The sequence below is a fragment of the Mytilus edulis genome, chromosome 1 (assembly GCF_963676685.1).
Source record: "Mytilus edulis chromosome 1, xbMytEdul2.2, whole genome shotgun sequence".
Classification (NCBI taxonomy): Eukaryota; Metazoa; Mollusca; class Bivalvia; order Mytilida; family Mytilidae; genus Mytilus; species Mytilus edulis.
The window spans coordinates 96,279,042-96,295,383 of NC_092344.1; the positions used below are offsets into that span (position 1 = coordinate 96,279,042).

The following is a 16,342-nucleotide window of genomic DNA, read 5'->3' on the forward strand; positions in this document are numbered from 1 at the left end:
GGTAAGAGGCAGTGAGTGCAATGAGGTCGATTTAATATTAAAAGAATATGATATAAAGTTTATTAATACGGAAACGAACAAAAAGTAAAAAGAACCAGGAATCTGAGACTACTATAACACAGTTATAGTAGTCTCAGCAGGAATATAGTATCATTGAATGTTCCACTTATTTCTATTATTTACTTTCTAACCTTAAACATTAAGTCTTATTGTTAAACATTCAGGATATGTCTTACTAATCAGTAATTTAACGACCTAACAGTGCTTTTAGTACTTGTAATTCCTGCGCCCTCTTACGGTTAGTGTCTGTGCGCGGAATGTAACGACTGGATTATTCGGGTACTCGGAAGTTGGGAGTTGACTACTATTTGTCATGCGCATTGACTCTATTCCAAATTTAGAAGTAAATCCGCCATTATCAATATAAAGGGGCCAAACGTCATAACAAACTGTTGTTCACAGTTATATCTTTGAGGGAAATAACTTTTTTGGTAAGAATTCATAATGTCCAACCGTCGTCCACACACTTTTGACCGGACGTTCACTTTTTTTGTTAAAGCTTTAAAGTTTTAGCGATGGATTCCCCTCGGAATATGGTTCAACTTCAGCAGGAAATGCCAAATGTGACGAAAACAACTTTGTGTCGATGTACCTTATGATCAATCATCCGTCTTCTTATGATCAATCATCCGTCTTCTTATGATTAAATATTTTGACACTTTTCAAAAATATGTTTCTCTCTATTAGTGATGAAAATAATTATATATCTCTCGGAAAATATCAGGTTGATGACTCAGTCCCATCCCAGATTGCAGGCTGGGTACAATCCTTCAAATAGGTCATTGTAACCTGCTTGAAGTTGAGGTATGCAATGTAAATGTTTTCATTTTTCGATGGTATTTATTTCAAACTGTTAGCAAAATGAGATGAAAAGCTACATCTTCTATTTAATTATGGTCTGTTAGCCCAAAATCATGTTTTGCTCCCATTCTCTTTTGTCCCCTTTCCGACACAATGACTGATCACACCAGACTAAAACCCAACTTGTTGAACCTTGTGTCTGTTTCACATTTTATTAAGGTTTTGTTTCGAATAAGTTTTTAATCACGATCTTATGTTAAAACCAAAGAAAATAATTATTTTGATTTATAATACTGTTGGACTCAACATGGCCAAAAATTCATATTGAGAACCGTGGTCCTTGGATAAATGTCTTATTGGCAATTATTTCAAATATCCTTATTTTGAGTCCCTTAACGACTTTAGGTTTGCACTGTGTCTAAATGATTTAAACCATGACAAGTTATGGATGAGGGCGGATAGGACCTTTATCAGGACTCCAGGGTCGGGTGTTTTTAAGCTCGGATTTCAGGATCCAGGAATTCTTTTTTTGAATCTCGGGATGTTGGGATTTAAATTAAATTATATTCCGGACCTCAGGATTTGATGTTTTTATAACTTTTTAAGCCCTGGATTTTGGGATCCCTCCAGTCCCCCCCCCCCCCCCCCCCCCCCTCATGGATCAAGTCATAATTTTGTTCCATTACAAAAGAAACAATGAATTTTTAACGAGTAAGGGACTTAGTATTGTTAAGTTGAAAATGTAATGAATAGATAATACCATTTGTACTGTAAGGCCAGGGGAGAATACTTGGACTCAATAACCCTTACATGTACCGTAGGTACAAAAAAAGTTTTAGGATAGTAACCGGCACTTGGTTATGGTTACATTAAGACTTTTTAGGTTACAATCATGACAGTGTTGTTGACATACATTGCACATCTAACACTTTGAATTATCAATATTTTGCTTAGTAATAGAATTTTGCCTTTAAATTCTAGAAAAGACCTAATGACAGGCTTAATTTGTATTTTTTATACTTTGATATTAGAACACAATGAATGAGATTTGTTAACCATGCCTAATAATCATGTACATCTACATGTTACTGTATAATGTATATACATTGTAAGACTATGATGTTTTTTTTTCAATCTTATTTCAGATACCAACAGAAAATGAGGGAATATAAACTGGTTGTGCTTGGTAGTGGTGGTGTTGGTAAAAGTGCTCTGGTAAATATGCTCACTATTCAGTTATTAATGCAGGTTTTAAATGTCCAATGCTTGATCATGTTGATACAGTTATAATTTAAAATGTTATGTACATGTATCAAAAAAAGAAAAATAATCCTTCTTGTTATTATTTTTTTAGAAGAAATATTTTTTTCACTTGTGACGTCTCTGTCAATAGGTATGTTCGAGTTCGATACATCATACATTTCCGTCAAAAACTTAATATTTAGTGAACATTGTTCATGCGTTTAGGGGCATCATTACTGTTCCCATGTTGAGCCAGTGGTGGAAAAATTATTAAGCTATATATTGCACGAATTATTCAGCAAATTGAATTCTCATAATAAATTGACAATCAGCACTGCTGTCATTAAAGTATCTTCTGACTGAAGAAACATTATTTCTAGTTCATCCAGTACAATGATGATCACTAAGACACTTAATGAATGTTAATAGTGCAGGGATTCAGGCAATCCCCTCTATCTGGTAAATGACGTCATAAAGGTGTGCATAATTGACGAGTATTTGAAGCTACAAATACATTTTTTTGTAGCTTGATATGTCCAGCAAAATGTCAACCATTTTTATGCAGTTAAGCTGCATTATGCGAGCACCCTAGATTTGTGTTATACCCAATAGATGCTGAAATACTTGCCATTGGTATTATCTAGCTGGCTACTATGTTATATATACATGTTACTAATTGAATACTTTTTTAATACTTTAAATTCTGGAATACAAAAATATGACCAGAAAAACCGTAAATGATTGTCGAATCACCCAAAAGTATTGAAGTTGCACATAGGAAGTAGGGCTCATTAGGAATCCTTGTGTAGTTTATTATGGCCTGTGCTTTTGGCTAAGATCATTATGTCAAAGAATAATTCTATGAAATATTTAATCGCCGAAAATCTCTTAAGACAAGTAGTTTAGATTTCGTAAATGGCAAAAGTTGGAGGAATATTGTTTGTCATCAATACGTAGTACAACTACGTCAGTAGTCTATTATATAATAAGTTCAACTGTTCATGCTGTTGGCGGTAATTTCAAATTAGCAGTGGTCCGAGGTCTGCAACCTTCCACTTTTGCAAGCGAAATTTCGAATTGGTTTCTAGCCGACGTAGTCACATTCCATTTGAAAGAAAATAAAAATTAACTTTGCAAACCTTTTTACCAAAGTCTCCAAATAACGATCTCGAAACTTATTTTCATCATTATTATTCATGACAGCAATGTTCATTTTGTTCAACCGCTAGCTTTATACAGAAAATCGCCGACAAATAATGTGTAAATTTGAGTAAAATCTTATCTAACTGACAAAAACAATATTGTAAACACAAAAACAATGGCCGTGAACACAAAATTTTACAATTGTAATTGTTCCGATTCCGGAAGCGGATAAGGGTAATTCCGGGAGATCAGCTACAAAAAAATAAAAAAAAAAGGCATTTGAAAAAATACATCTATGCATGGTAAATGAAGATAAACACTAGAATTGAAAACCAAAAGATATATATGTAAAAGAAAGAAAAAGCAGAAAAATATTTTATACAGAAACTAAAAATTACTTTTTGACAAATTTAAATGTCAAAATCCAATATAATGTGTCAGCTTGGAACAGTATATCTAACAATAGATATGTTCAGGGTCACAGTATAAATTTTCTTTATCAGTGATAAATGATGATAATGCATGTAAGATGCTTTTAAAGTGTAAACATATTACTGCAATTTTGAAGGGGTACATGTATTTTTTTCTCAATTTTGAAGGGTCAATTAAAGAAGCTCGACATTTCTTCCTTTATTTTCACAAATAATACAACTATATTATATATTATAATACCTGAATGTAAGCAAATCATATGATATATAGGTGGCGTCCTTATGGTCACTCTACCCCCTCCTGTTTGAAAAGGTTGAGATCCCCCCCCCCCCCCTAAACCATATATTCAAGTATAGGACAATATGATAAATCAAATGAAATATAGGGGGAGTCCCTGAGGCGACTGTACACCCTCCTGTTTGAGAACTTGAAAATGGTTGAGATCCCCACCCCTAAACCATACAGTGTTCCAGCTAGGTTTTCAAAAGGGCAGGGTGCCAATCCTGAAAAAGGGCATTTAACGCGCGATATGATAATATGAAAAGGGCATATTTTAATAAAAGATGTTAATCAAACATTTGTGTTTATTCGTTGAATCACAGGTTATACAAGAACAACATCTTTAGCCCATATAGAACTCTATCTTTCTACTTTTAAGGCTGAAAAACTTGTCAAGCAGCTTGTCACACAAGTTTTTTTATCATTGCTTGGCACAGTTGAACTTTATATGCAGTATGTTTTGAAAGGAGATCTGTTTCATACTGTTTCTATGGTCTACCACATTTTACCAGTTTCACCTTTCTACCCCTGCTGTGCTTGATGGCAATACAGCACAAAACAGCTGTGCTCAGTAAATTCACAATTTTAGGATATAAAGCAACAGTGAAAAATAGTATCAAAAATAAAGAATACAGAAAAAGATGACTAAGGCACCCTACCAACACTGCTACTAAGACCCTCTTTAACTTTTCCCATAACTCAAAATAAATACCTAAACATATATATTCTTAAGCAAGAAGTATGGAGACACATTTTAGAATATGTAAATGGGTTACTCAATGCTAGGAAAAAAATCAGATTGAGTTATCTTTCTTTATTCGGGTGTGCTCCTTCTTTGGAGGATTATAAACAGTACGTAAATAGGATGTAAATATGATCACAATATGGCGGCCGATTTTGTTATTTTTGTATCAAAAATGAAGGCAGTCAATGACAAATACGTCTGAATTTTCTGTTTATTTTACAGAAAACAAGTAAAACAATGTCTTCAACGAGTTTATAATGGTTTTCCAACTTTCTGTCATTACGTTTCCATGAAACTACGGTAAACATCGCAAATTGTGCCCAAGTTGTTGTATGCACATTTCTTCAAAGATAATTGCCGACTGACCGATTCTATTTGAACGAATTAATGTTGATGATCATTAATGACCCATCCGATAAACGGATTACCTATAACAACAGATTATGACACCAGTTGTAACCATTGATTAGCTTGGGGTGGTAAACAAAGTCATAATCTTTTCCCCAGGTAAAATTTAGTAATTAGCGTATCATATCAATACGCAAATTAATATGCAATCGATCTTCAAAAAAGGCAGGGCGCCCTGGAAACTGTCAAAAGGGCACAGGTCGCCACTCGGAAAAGGGTGGGCGCCGCGCCCTCTGAAAACGGCCTAGCTGGAACACTGCCATATATATAATACTCATGTATTGTACAATATATAACAAATCAAATGAAATATAGGGGGAGTCCCTGTGTTCACCCTACCACTTCCTGTTTGATAACTTAGAAACGGACGAGATCCCAACCCCTAAACCATACATACTCATGTATGGGACAATATAATTAATCAAATGAAATATAGGGGGAGTCCCTTGGGTCGCCCCATCCCCTCCTGTTTGAGAATTTGAAAACCGTTGAGATCCCCACCCCTAAACAATAAATATACATGTATGGGTCAATATAACTAATTAAATGAAATATAGGGGAAGTCCCTAGGGTCATCCTTACCCTTCCTGTTTGAGAACTTGAAAACCGTCGAGATCCCCACCCCTAAACTATATATATTCATGTATGGGACAAAAAATAACAAATCATTTACATTTACTATGGGCAGGTCAGTCAGACCTCACCTTTGATCCCTGTAGTAAAAAACATTTGTCTGAATCGTGTCTCATAACTTTTGTACTATAGAACACAAACTCAGTTTTCTTTCCAGGGAAACCAGTCTAATCTTATTATTACATGTTCGTACTAAGTCAACTTGTACTACTAGCAGTCAACTAAAACCAACGTTAACTACCAACAAGAACAACTGCAATCATTGCGAACTTGTACCACTGCAGACTCACCATAAAGAAATATACATTGATATATGCATTGCTTTTGAACCCTTGATAACATATAAATTATTTGCCAAATAATTAATTCATTAGATAAACTAAAATGTACTGTATATGAATGTTGAAGCAACATTTCCAGTTTTCATAATAACGTTTGCCTTGGTTTTCGGTTAACTGCCTTCAGCGCTTACAGTGCTTTGAATAGAAAGGGTTATCAGTCTTTCCAATAATAGGGCCGGGTATTACTTTATATAAAGAAGGATCATCAGTCATTGATAAACAGGGTTTCTGCTGGCGATCGCCATTTTCGCAATTTGCGAAAAAATAATAATTGTGGCGATAAAAATTCGTCATTTGCAAAAGAATTTGAAGAAAGAAATATATAAACCGATTTATTTTCCTCCATCTTGTTTATTTACTTTTTTTCGAGTTTCTCGGACTTTACCCGATCAGACAATACTCGGAATTCACCTTGACCTCATTAAGATTTAGACAGAAAATCAATAATCAGCTGATTGCATTTTATAGCTATCGACAACAAAGGACTAATTAATAAAGGTGTTGATTGAATTGTTTCACAAAATGATATGGTCAAATGGCTTCCGCTATAAATGTCATATACAGAATTTATTTACAACTTTGCGACGCACGTGTTTGAAGCAAACTTTTGACATCTCTCCCTTTAAAGATAGTTTTGAAAAGAAAGCTGTTGTTGTGACGAAAATTGTTCAAAAGCAAGAAAAATTTCCGATTTAAAACTTTAATTCTTTTATCCTTTGACTTTAATAAAGTCGTTTGAGTGACACATGCACGTGTTTCAAGCATAGTTGTACGTCTCAACTTTTTCATTTACGATGGTCAAGAAAAAAAAACTGTTGTTATGAAAAAATCTATCCAAAAGGCTGGGAACAACCCCTCGAATGAGAGTAACCCTTCAATTTAATGACTACACATGAAATGAGGGATCAATTTCATGAGATAAAAGCTTTTGTTTTGTTGTAAAAATTACTTCTTAGTACAAAAGGGCACAACAGGAAAAATATATTTATGTTACTTGGCGAAAAAAATAATAAAGTGGCGAAAAATATATTGTTTTAGCGAAAAAGGTGGCGAAAACAATAATTGACCCAGGGGAAACCCTGGATAAATAAATTGTATATTGTTTATTTTAAAATCATTAATAAGGATTAGTTATAATTTCGGTGTAATAATTGTTAAAAGTGCAATATAATAGTATATACATGTAACATGTTACATATGTGTGAATGGTAATTTGTACAGATATTGATTAACTGGCTAGTTAATATTTTGTATGACAATGTCTTTAATAGTTATCGGAGGCCAGAGGGTGATCTAACGCTGACACACCAAGTTGGAGTGGGATAACTATTTTACATCCCAGCTGTTTTAGATTAGACGAAAAACCATTTACAAAACATAAAATCTAGTTTAGAACGCCACACAACCATTATACTATACTTTATACATTACTATATGATTTATACCCTTTTTGACCCCCGAACACGATGAGTAGATATCAAACAATGTCAAATCGCCCCACTGGCCAATCGGCCCAACCTATATCATCACTTTATGAAAAAAATCGCCCCACTCTTGTTTACCGACTTTCCCCACTTTTGAAAAAGTGTAAAATCAAACTGAACAATCACTGACAACTCACTTATTAACGAAAAGGGTTTAAACCCCACTGAATAAAGGTCTGCTAACCGCTCCACTTATAAAAATATCTTGCTTCCTTTAAGTGTGTTAAATTACTGATAGTTCGTATCCAGTCGTCCTGGTTTAGTGGTTGTGTCGTGGCTTGATATGCTATAGGTCTTGAGTTCGAATTCCAGTATATACACTGGATTTTTTTCTACGTGAATTTTGATAGATAGTCTTGCTGTATATTTGTATATTTAATTATAAGTTTTATAGTGGATTTGACATTCCCGCCAAAATGATACAGAACAAAGGAAAGCATGTATAACAAAGAAACTCAAACTGGGTTGATCTGGTAGGGGTGATCCTGCTCAGATCACCCCTGTTATAACAAAGAAGCTGGGATGTAATTATTTCTACATGCTAAAGGTTTTGTCTTTTGTTAAATACATCTGTCTCATGAACAGCCTATATCATGCTGTCATTGATTCGCCTACAATTAGGTATACTATTCACTGCTAATAGATGACAAATTATCTCTTTCTATATAGTTCATGTAGCAAAATGTTATAATAGGTTTTTTTACTGACATAAATAATAATCAATGGAAACTAAATATTAGAAAATAAAATATTTTAAAAAATGTGTAAGGCAATATTTTTTTAGTATTGTAAGCATGGTTCAAGTTTGTTCTGTGTTTGAATGACAGTGTGTAGTATTGTAATTCATTCTTCAATATTTATATTTCTTTTTACAGACAGTACAGTTTGTCCAGAATATTTTCGTAGAGAAATATGACCCCACAATAGAAGACAGTTACAGGAAGGTATGGGCTTCTTCTTTCTTATACTAATACATGTATAACTACAATTACCATACATCTGACATCATTCTCAAATATGATCTGTCATTAATTTATAATCAAGATATTCAAGTTTGCTAACACAAATTTGTAAGATTTCATTATATTTTGAAAAAATGATTTAAATACAGTTCAACAGACCAAAAGTTTCTACCTAGTTTAAATAAAACGTAACATGTATTTTTGTATTGATTGTTATTGCTCCACTACTGATTCACATATAGATATAAGAAGATGTGGTTCAAATGTATGAGTGCCAATGAGACAACTCTCCATCCAAGTCACAATTTGTAAAAAAAAAACACATAATAGGTCAAAGTATGGTTTTCAACACTGAAACAGCAAGCTTTGATCATGTAAATATATATTTTTAACTGGTAAAAATATGAAGCATTTATAATCATTCAAAGAAAGTGATTACTGAATATTTCTGTTGATCATGCACTGACAAATAAGACAGAATTATGTCAGTGAACATCGTTAATTAAATTCAAAACTACATTTGTACAATGTGCATACTAAAGTTACTAGATGGATGAAGATTATTGGTGCTTTATAAAATTGTCTTTGATTTATTTTTTAGCAAGTAGAAGTAGATGGCCAACAATGTATGTTAGAAATTTTAGACACAGCAGGAACAGTAAGTATAATTGTAGTTTTGTTTGATCTTTAATCTCACACTTAACAATATTTTGGTTTGCCCAAACCCTACCCAACATTGAGACAGTGGGTAGATAGGTAGGCATCTTCTTCTTTTTTGGCAAAGAGAAATTCAAGTATCAAATGTTTATGAGTCTTCATGTCTATCTGAATAGAAATAATATTTTTACATCAGGACAATGAAAGATTTTGAGTAGGCAGCTATTTTCTTGGTAGGTAGGGTTAGGGCAAACAAACCTTTTCTTTTTTATGGTCTTAAATCCTCACAAATATATAACATGTTTGGTAAGGGTTTTGTATGTTGTTTTCAAAATTGATTGAATACTTACTAAAAAAAACTGAAGAAAGTTTCAAACATTCACCTAAAGATGCTTATGTTTATTTAATAGCTTAAAGTGAACAAAGATCTTACTAATTGTGTACCAACCTGATTGATGAGAAAGACTGCAACCAAAAAAATTATTCTAAACAAGACTTACATGTATGTTTGCTACTAATCAAGTAGTATATAGTTTGTGTCATCTGCAGGTAATGAAGTCTATAACAATAGACAGACGTTTACACAATAAATCAAGCTCTGAAGTGTTTGTATTAGTTATCATGGTTATATATATAGCAACAATCTGAGATCTTCTATCTTCATCAAATTATTCAAATAATTAAAACCATTAAGATTTGAAATTATGCAAATGCTAAACAGACATAGACTTGCTGATTTTGTAAAGAATAAAGCACATGCATTTGGTTAAATGATTTAAAATTAACATTATTTTCATATTTGTAGGAACAATTCACAGCAATGAGAGATCTATATATGAAAAATGGACAAGGCTTTTTATTAGTATACTCTATAACAGCACAGTCAACATTTAATGATCTTCAAGATTTAAGGGAACAGATTCTCAGAGTTAAAGACACAGATGATGTATGTATATAGGGGGTGGTAGTCTAATGGAGATATTGCTACTTGTTATTTTGTAAAAAAATTAAAAAAATCATAATTTAAACACTAGACCATAAAGTGAGACATCTTCCCATTTGATAATGAAAGTTTGGGAAAAAATCTTTTGTTACAGACATGGGATACTTGTCCTCTTAAGATAAGACTATCCTATTTAAACTTAAGACCACTCTTAACTTAAGCCAAAACATATACATTTAGTTATGAAATCAAAATGGGAACTTACCTGTTACATTAATTAGAATATAATAATGCAAATAATTTTATAATGTACATGAATAAAAAATATAAATGTTTATTATAGTGTTGATTAAAACAAGACATTCACATAATATTCATATATTCACAAACAACAATCAATATCCAGCCAAACAATTACTTATGAGACACTGATTCTTAACCCTTTCGTCGATGAGTCCCGGTTTACCGGGATTCACGCTTCAGACAGCTGACGATGAGTCCCGTTTTACCGGGATCGGAATACCTCTTTTATATTTCCCGCTCAAAACAGTGAAAACATGAGTTATCTTTCTTTTATGAATACCCGGATGAAAGTGTAAACATGGCGCTTCCGTTTGTTGAAAACCGTGTCAAAATCAGACGAAATTTACGGAATTTACGAGAATTTGAAATGAGGGAACATTTTTTTTGAAAGAATATGGAAGAATTGAAGCCAAACTAGTATACTTTTTTGACATAAAATGTCGTTTTATGCACAAAACACTTGGAATGGACATCGTTCAGTGCGAGGAATTTGTACAGCCTCATAAAATTTTTCAAAATTTTGCCGTTTTGGGTTAAAAAATTACGATTTGGGGTCTTAGAGCAGAATTTTGAGAATTTCACCTAGATAATGCCGAAAATTTGAAAATTTGAATATTTTATGAAGAATAAATTATCAAAACATGAACAAAACTGTGAACATGGTGTTAGTGAATGAAATAAATACACAAATAACTACAAACAAGTTTTTATTGACATTTATTATGAAGATCTCCCACTTGAGTAATAGTAGCCAGGGAAACCATCGTCTAAGAGTAGCTTCTGTCTGGGCATCAATCGGTGAAAGGGTTAAAACCAAAATATATACAAAAATATACTATTTAAACCAGACATGTATAGACTATAGAGACCAGGTAATGTTAGGTAGAGGTAATTTTATTGTTGCATTTCAAAGAACTTCAGAAATAAGAAAATAATATTTATTTAGTTAAGTGTTCTTTTTTTTATATATTTTTTTTATATAATTATGAACTTTTATAATGTTTTAATGAGAGAATGATTATCTACAGGTACCCATGATTCTAGTAGGAAACAAATGTGACTTAGAAGATGAAAGAATAGTCAGCAAAGAACAAGGAATGAATTTGGCTAGACATTTTAACAATTGTGAATTTTTAGAAACATCAGCAAAAGCAAAAATAAATGTTAATGAAGTAAGTATATGATAAGCTTTGTAAATAAACTGCGTTATCTCAATGCTTCAATGAATGAGTGCTCCTGAACATACATGAAATATTTGCCCCTGGATGTGAAGCAACAAACAATCAATCTCTATAATTATGTGAGAAATGACATTATGATAAACAAAATGAAGGAATACACAGTCATCATTTTCCTGAATTTTGTAGGATACAGTTTAAGTTGTTAGGAGGATATCCAATATTTAACTGATTGATTATGAAGTTAATGTCAATGTTTCTTTATTGAGTAAATCCACTATTTGTATCCCACAAGTGTTTTGACATACTCTGTTAGACCTGTCTGCATGCAAGAAGAAAAAGTGTTTGTATACAATTTCAGTTTCTAGAAAGAAATTATATATTTGTTAAGATGAATATTTTTGATACAGATGGAATTTATTAAAAACAATATCCAACACAAAAAAGTAATACATTCTTAATTGGACTTTGCATTATATGAGATCTAGTTATGGTTTTCAGGGGAAAAAAACTTTCCAAATAAGATGAGCAACTCATACATGTATTGATTTTAAAAAAAATTTCATTTTCTTTTATAGATATTTTGCAACCTTGTGAGACAAATCAACAGAAAGAATCCGGAAAAAAGACCAGGTGGAAAATCAGGAAGTAAATCTAAATGTACTTTATTATAATGGTAGGTAAAATAACATCAAGAGTTTAGGTACTTTATTATAATGGTAGGTTAAATAACATGGAAGAGTTTTGGTACTTTTTTTATAATGATAGGTAAAATAACATCAAGAGTTTTGGTCTTGACTGGTCAACTGAACCCATTCTTAAAAGGAAGACCTCCCACCAAGATGTTGTATTTCTGGAATCAAGGTTTCTTGTTATGTTTAAGTCAATGAAATTTATGATGCAGTTGCATTAGCATCAGTACTTTTCATGCCCCTGGAGACATCATAAGTTTTTATTTAACCATGAAATCTACAAAAATTAATGTCTAATGAATAATAATAAATCCACCATGTATCTACCATTATCATTAAAGTATGATATTCCTGAATTTTTCTACTATATCTATTCCTAGAAAGAATACTTATATCTTTTTAGGTTTACAACTTTATATGTATGTAAACTTATATCTTTTCAGGTTTACCACTTTATATGTGTAACATTAAAGGGCAGAACTAGAAGAAGATTAGTTATTGGATAGACAGAACTAGTCCAGAAGATTAAAGAAAATGTGTCTTGCTGGTTTAATCTTTTTATCTATATATATTAATTTTAAAATACTTGGTTCTCTATTTTAAAATTTTTGTGTGAAGATCTGACAAAACTAGTTAAAACAAATTCATAAGCTGCATTAGGGAAAACTATTAACAATAATTTGCTGATTCATTAGTGTTATATTTATTAGGCCGTTTATATTCAAATGTACTTCATTTTCACAATGCTAGCTAATTTTATAAAAGAAATAATTGTTTATATTCATGTTAACTGACGGAGGATGAAAAGATAGTGTACAGTATTATAAAGGGTAGATTTCCTGTTTATAGTTAGAGGCACATGCTTAATATATTGATGGTGCATTTAATCATGTTTGTTTATACGAGACCTAAGCTAGTGCTTCTTGAGATCAAATGCAGTTTACAGTGTTATTCTTATGAGAATAAAAAAGACTGCTTTCAAAATAAATTCACCAAGTGAAGAGACTTTTAAATCAGAAATTGTGAATTACAATTGTATTGATAAGAAGTTGGAATATTGTTTAAACTAAAGTTTAAATACAATAATCAAATTTTCTGTGAAAGTGTCTTCTTTTTTATCTTTTTCTTTCCTTCATTTTGTGTATATTAAATTAAATGCATTTAAGCTTGTAGATATAGGACATGCTTCATTTTCTTTTTGAATTTAAAATTATTTTTTTTTATTTCTTCTTAAGAAGAAAGAGCATTAAATTTATTTGGAATATGAATGAAATAGGCATGTATTGTTTTTAATGACTTGTAAAATTCTACTGAAATGTCAAATGGTATTATATGCATCTTAAAATCTTGCAGGAATGATAACAAAAAATTATGCAGGAATTTCTCCTAACAAAATCAAAAGGAAATCTCATTTTATTTGCTTCAAACTTAAATAAAGCTTTAATACATTTGTCCTTTTCTCAATAAGTTTTTCTAAGGCTCTTTATCATCATTGTCCAGACATCATTTTTCTTAGGAAATCTTTTGTCACCTAGTAAACAAGTATAAAGCTTAATAACTATGTGTGGCATTTAGCTTAGTTGATTTCAGTCTTTATTTTATGTAGGTACATTAAGTGGTATATACTTATCTGCAATAAATTTACAACAGTCATTATAAAGTTTGCTTTCATTATTTGTTGTTTCAATTTATGTTTGTATATGTTTTATAAGCAAAAGCACAGCCAAAAAATTATGTTTGACATTGTTTGTCAAATTACATTTATGAACACTTGCACGAATATTATCCTAAATTCAAGTACATTTCATCAATTTCATTTTAACAATTAATCTTTTTGAAAGATATTAGTGCAATTTCTAAATGTGCTTCAATGTCTGAAAAACTAAGAGTAACTAATGCTTCACAGAATTTTCATGATTTATCATTTAATTATAATCAATAATTGTATAAATTGGAATGTGGCTTATTTATACTGGGAATGGCTTGTATTTTATATACATTTTGTAGTATTGTGATACTGAGTTTGGGAATAAATAGTTATGTAGTACTGATGTTATCTCCCCTTAATTTTCTATTGTTAGTTAAATTTAATTTGCCATGTACACATATTATAATTATACACAAATGTTTAAATGTGTCTTTTTCACTACATATTTATCTGCATATTTCTTTTAAAAAAGTATTGAAGTAACATTATGCTTTTCTATGTATTTCATGTCCTTCAAATAAAAAATGATATAAATAACAACAAAAGGCAATACACACATATACATTCACTGTCATTACACATGTAACATCTTAATTACATATGTGAACATGCATATCAATGTTAATTATAAATGTGGACAGAAGTGAACTGATATGCTTAATACAGCTAATAACATTGAATGTACAATGATTCATAGGGGATAGATTATATCTCATTATTTTAAGCTTATATTGTCGACTATTTTGACCTTAAATTAGATTGAGAAGGTTCATGTTTTATACAAAGCAGGTTTATTATGGCCAGTTAATACATGATGTTGTTTCAATTCATTACTGTACTGTGATACATTATAGGAAAAGGCCTTTTACTAAGCTTTATAAGTCTTTCAAAGTGCATTATACATTCTTTATTTAAAGATTAAAGTTAAATAATATGAACTATTTAATAGGAATTCTTGTCCATGTTTTAATATTATTTTATTCATGCAAATGATCAGGTTGGTAAATAGACATTAAATTGTTTCACATACACAACAAATGTGATATACCATCCTACATTTGTTCAGATCTTGCTTAGTCAAAAAAAAAAATAAAAGAAAATACTTTGATAAGATTCCAACAGATAAAAATTTACATAAAAATCAAAGTCGACTATTTGTTTTATTGTTTTAGAAAACTTAAAAAATATGAAAGTGGTGAATTATTATTTGGTAATTTTGATTGCATACTTGGGGCCACATGTAAATTTTATGTTATAAAGCAGACAATCCTTGCTTGTTTGCTTTATGTAGAATAAAATTGAAGTTGATTAAATACTCAAATTTGTTGACTGTTAGTAATTGTGTCATTGATGCTAGGTTTTTCCCTAATTTCGTGTGAATAAATGCAATGCACACAAAGTTTTGTCATATTTTAGATGTACTTGCATGAATATAATACATACCTTCATCTCAATAAAAATTTGAAAAGACACTGTGTTTTTATGTTACAAGATTGAAGAGATTTTAAAGGTGATTTATAGAGATAAATGTGGACCAGGTTAAATGTATACAGTTTCAACATTATACATGTTTGGAATGAGTATACCAGAAGATAAACTTTGTTCACTTCAGTGTTCTTTGGTTATTTATTCAAACAACATAGTTTTTGGGTTACACTTGTTTTCATGTCATTTGATTTCTATCACACTTTTTAAGTTTCTCATTTTTTAATAATCTACGACGTCATACATATTTAATTATCCTTATTAGGCACACACCATCATCGTTGGGGGCATTAATTGTTAGCCTTGTCCTACTAGATACTTCGGTAGGTACATCCTAAAATTGGTTTCCGTTCTCTAACTTTAGTATGCCTCAATCAAATATTATGAAACTTGTACACAATGCTAATTACCATTAACGTTCTATGCAAGCAGGGGCATCTTCTGTGTCCCATAGACACATTGTCCATTTATTGAGTAAAATGTTAACCACTTCAATGAATATGAGGTTAATATTGTAACTTCAGCAGACACTTGAAATTAGAGAAGATGGATCACCTGCTTAAAGAGATGTGCAGTAGTTGTTATAACAGAAATCCTACAGAGCAAAAACCATTTTAAAGTTCAACATATTGTCTTTTTTTGCTACAGTTGCTCCTATGTTTGCAATGTTTATCATCTCACTGTAGAGTTTAAAATCTGTGAAGTCTTCCATTGATGTGCAAGGTACGAATCAAGATAAAGGAATGCTCCTCGGTTTCGTTTTTAGCTAACCTGGTATAAAGGGCCAATTGAGCTTTTCTCATCACTAAGCATCTGTTCGTGTTGTCATGTAATCTCTTCTCATTC

The 16,342-nt window shown here is 31.4% G+C and overlaps 1 protein-coding gene across 2 annotated transcripts; it reads left to right on the forward strand.

Annotated features, from left to right (window-relative positions):
- Positions 1 to 287: 287 nt before the first annotated feature.
- LOC139515974 (ras-related protein Rap-1b) lies at positions 288 to 15,483 on the forward strand. 2 transcript variants are annotated; one of them, XM_071305772.1, is made up of 8 exons: positions 288 to 491; positions 2,007 to 2,076; positions 8,444 to 8,512; positions 9,132 to 9,188; positions 9,993 to 10,133; positions 11,462 to 11,605; positions 12,190 to 12,287; positions 12,747 to 15,483. In XM_071305772.1, the coding sequence occupies exons 2-7, from the start codon at positions 2,020 to 2,022 to the stop codon at positions 12,283 to 12,285; spliced, it is 564 nt and encodes a 187-aa protein (XP_071161873.1). In that variant the 5' UTR covers positions 288 to 491; positions 2,007 to 2,019; the 3' UTR covers positions 12,286 to 12,287; positions 12,747 to 15,483. The 2 variants fall into 2 exon arrangements, with proteins under 2 accessions (XP_071161873.1, XP_071161882.1); XM_071305781.1 differs by lacking the exon at positions 288 to 491 and adding an exon at positions 623 to 864.
- Positions 15,484 to 16,342: the final 859 nt, after the last annotated feature.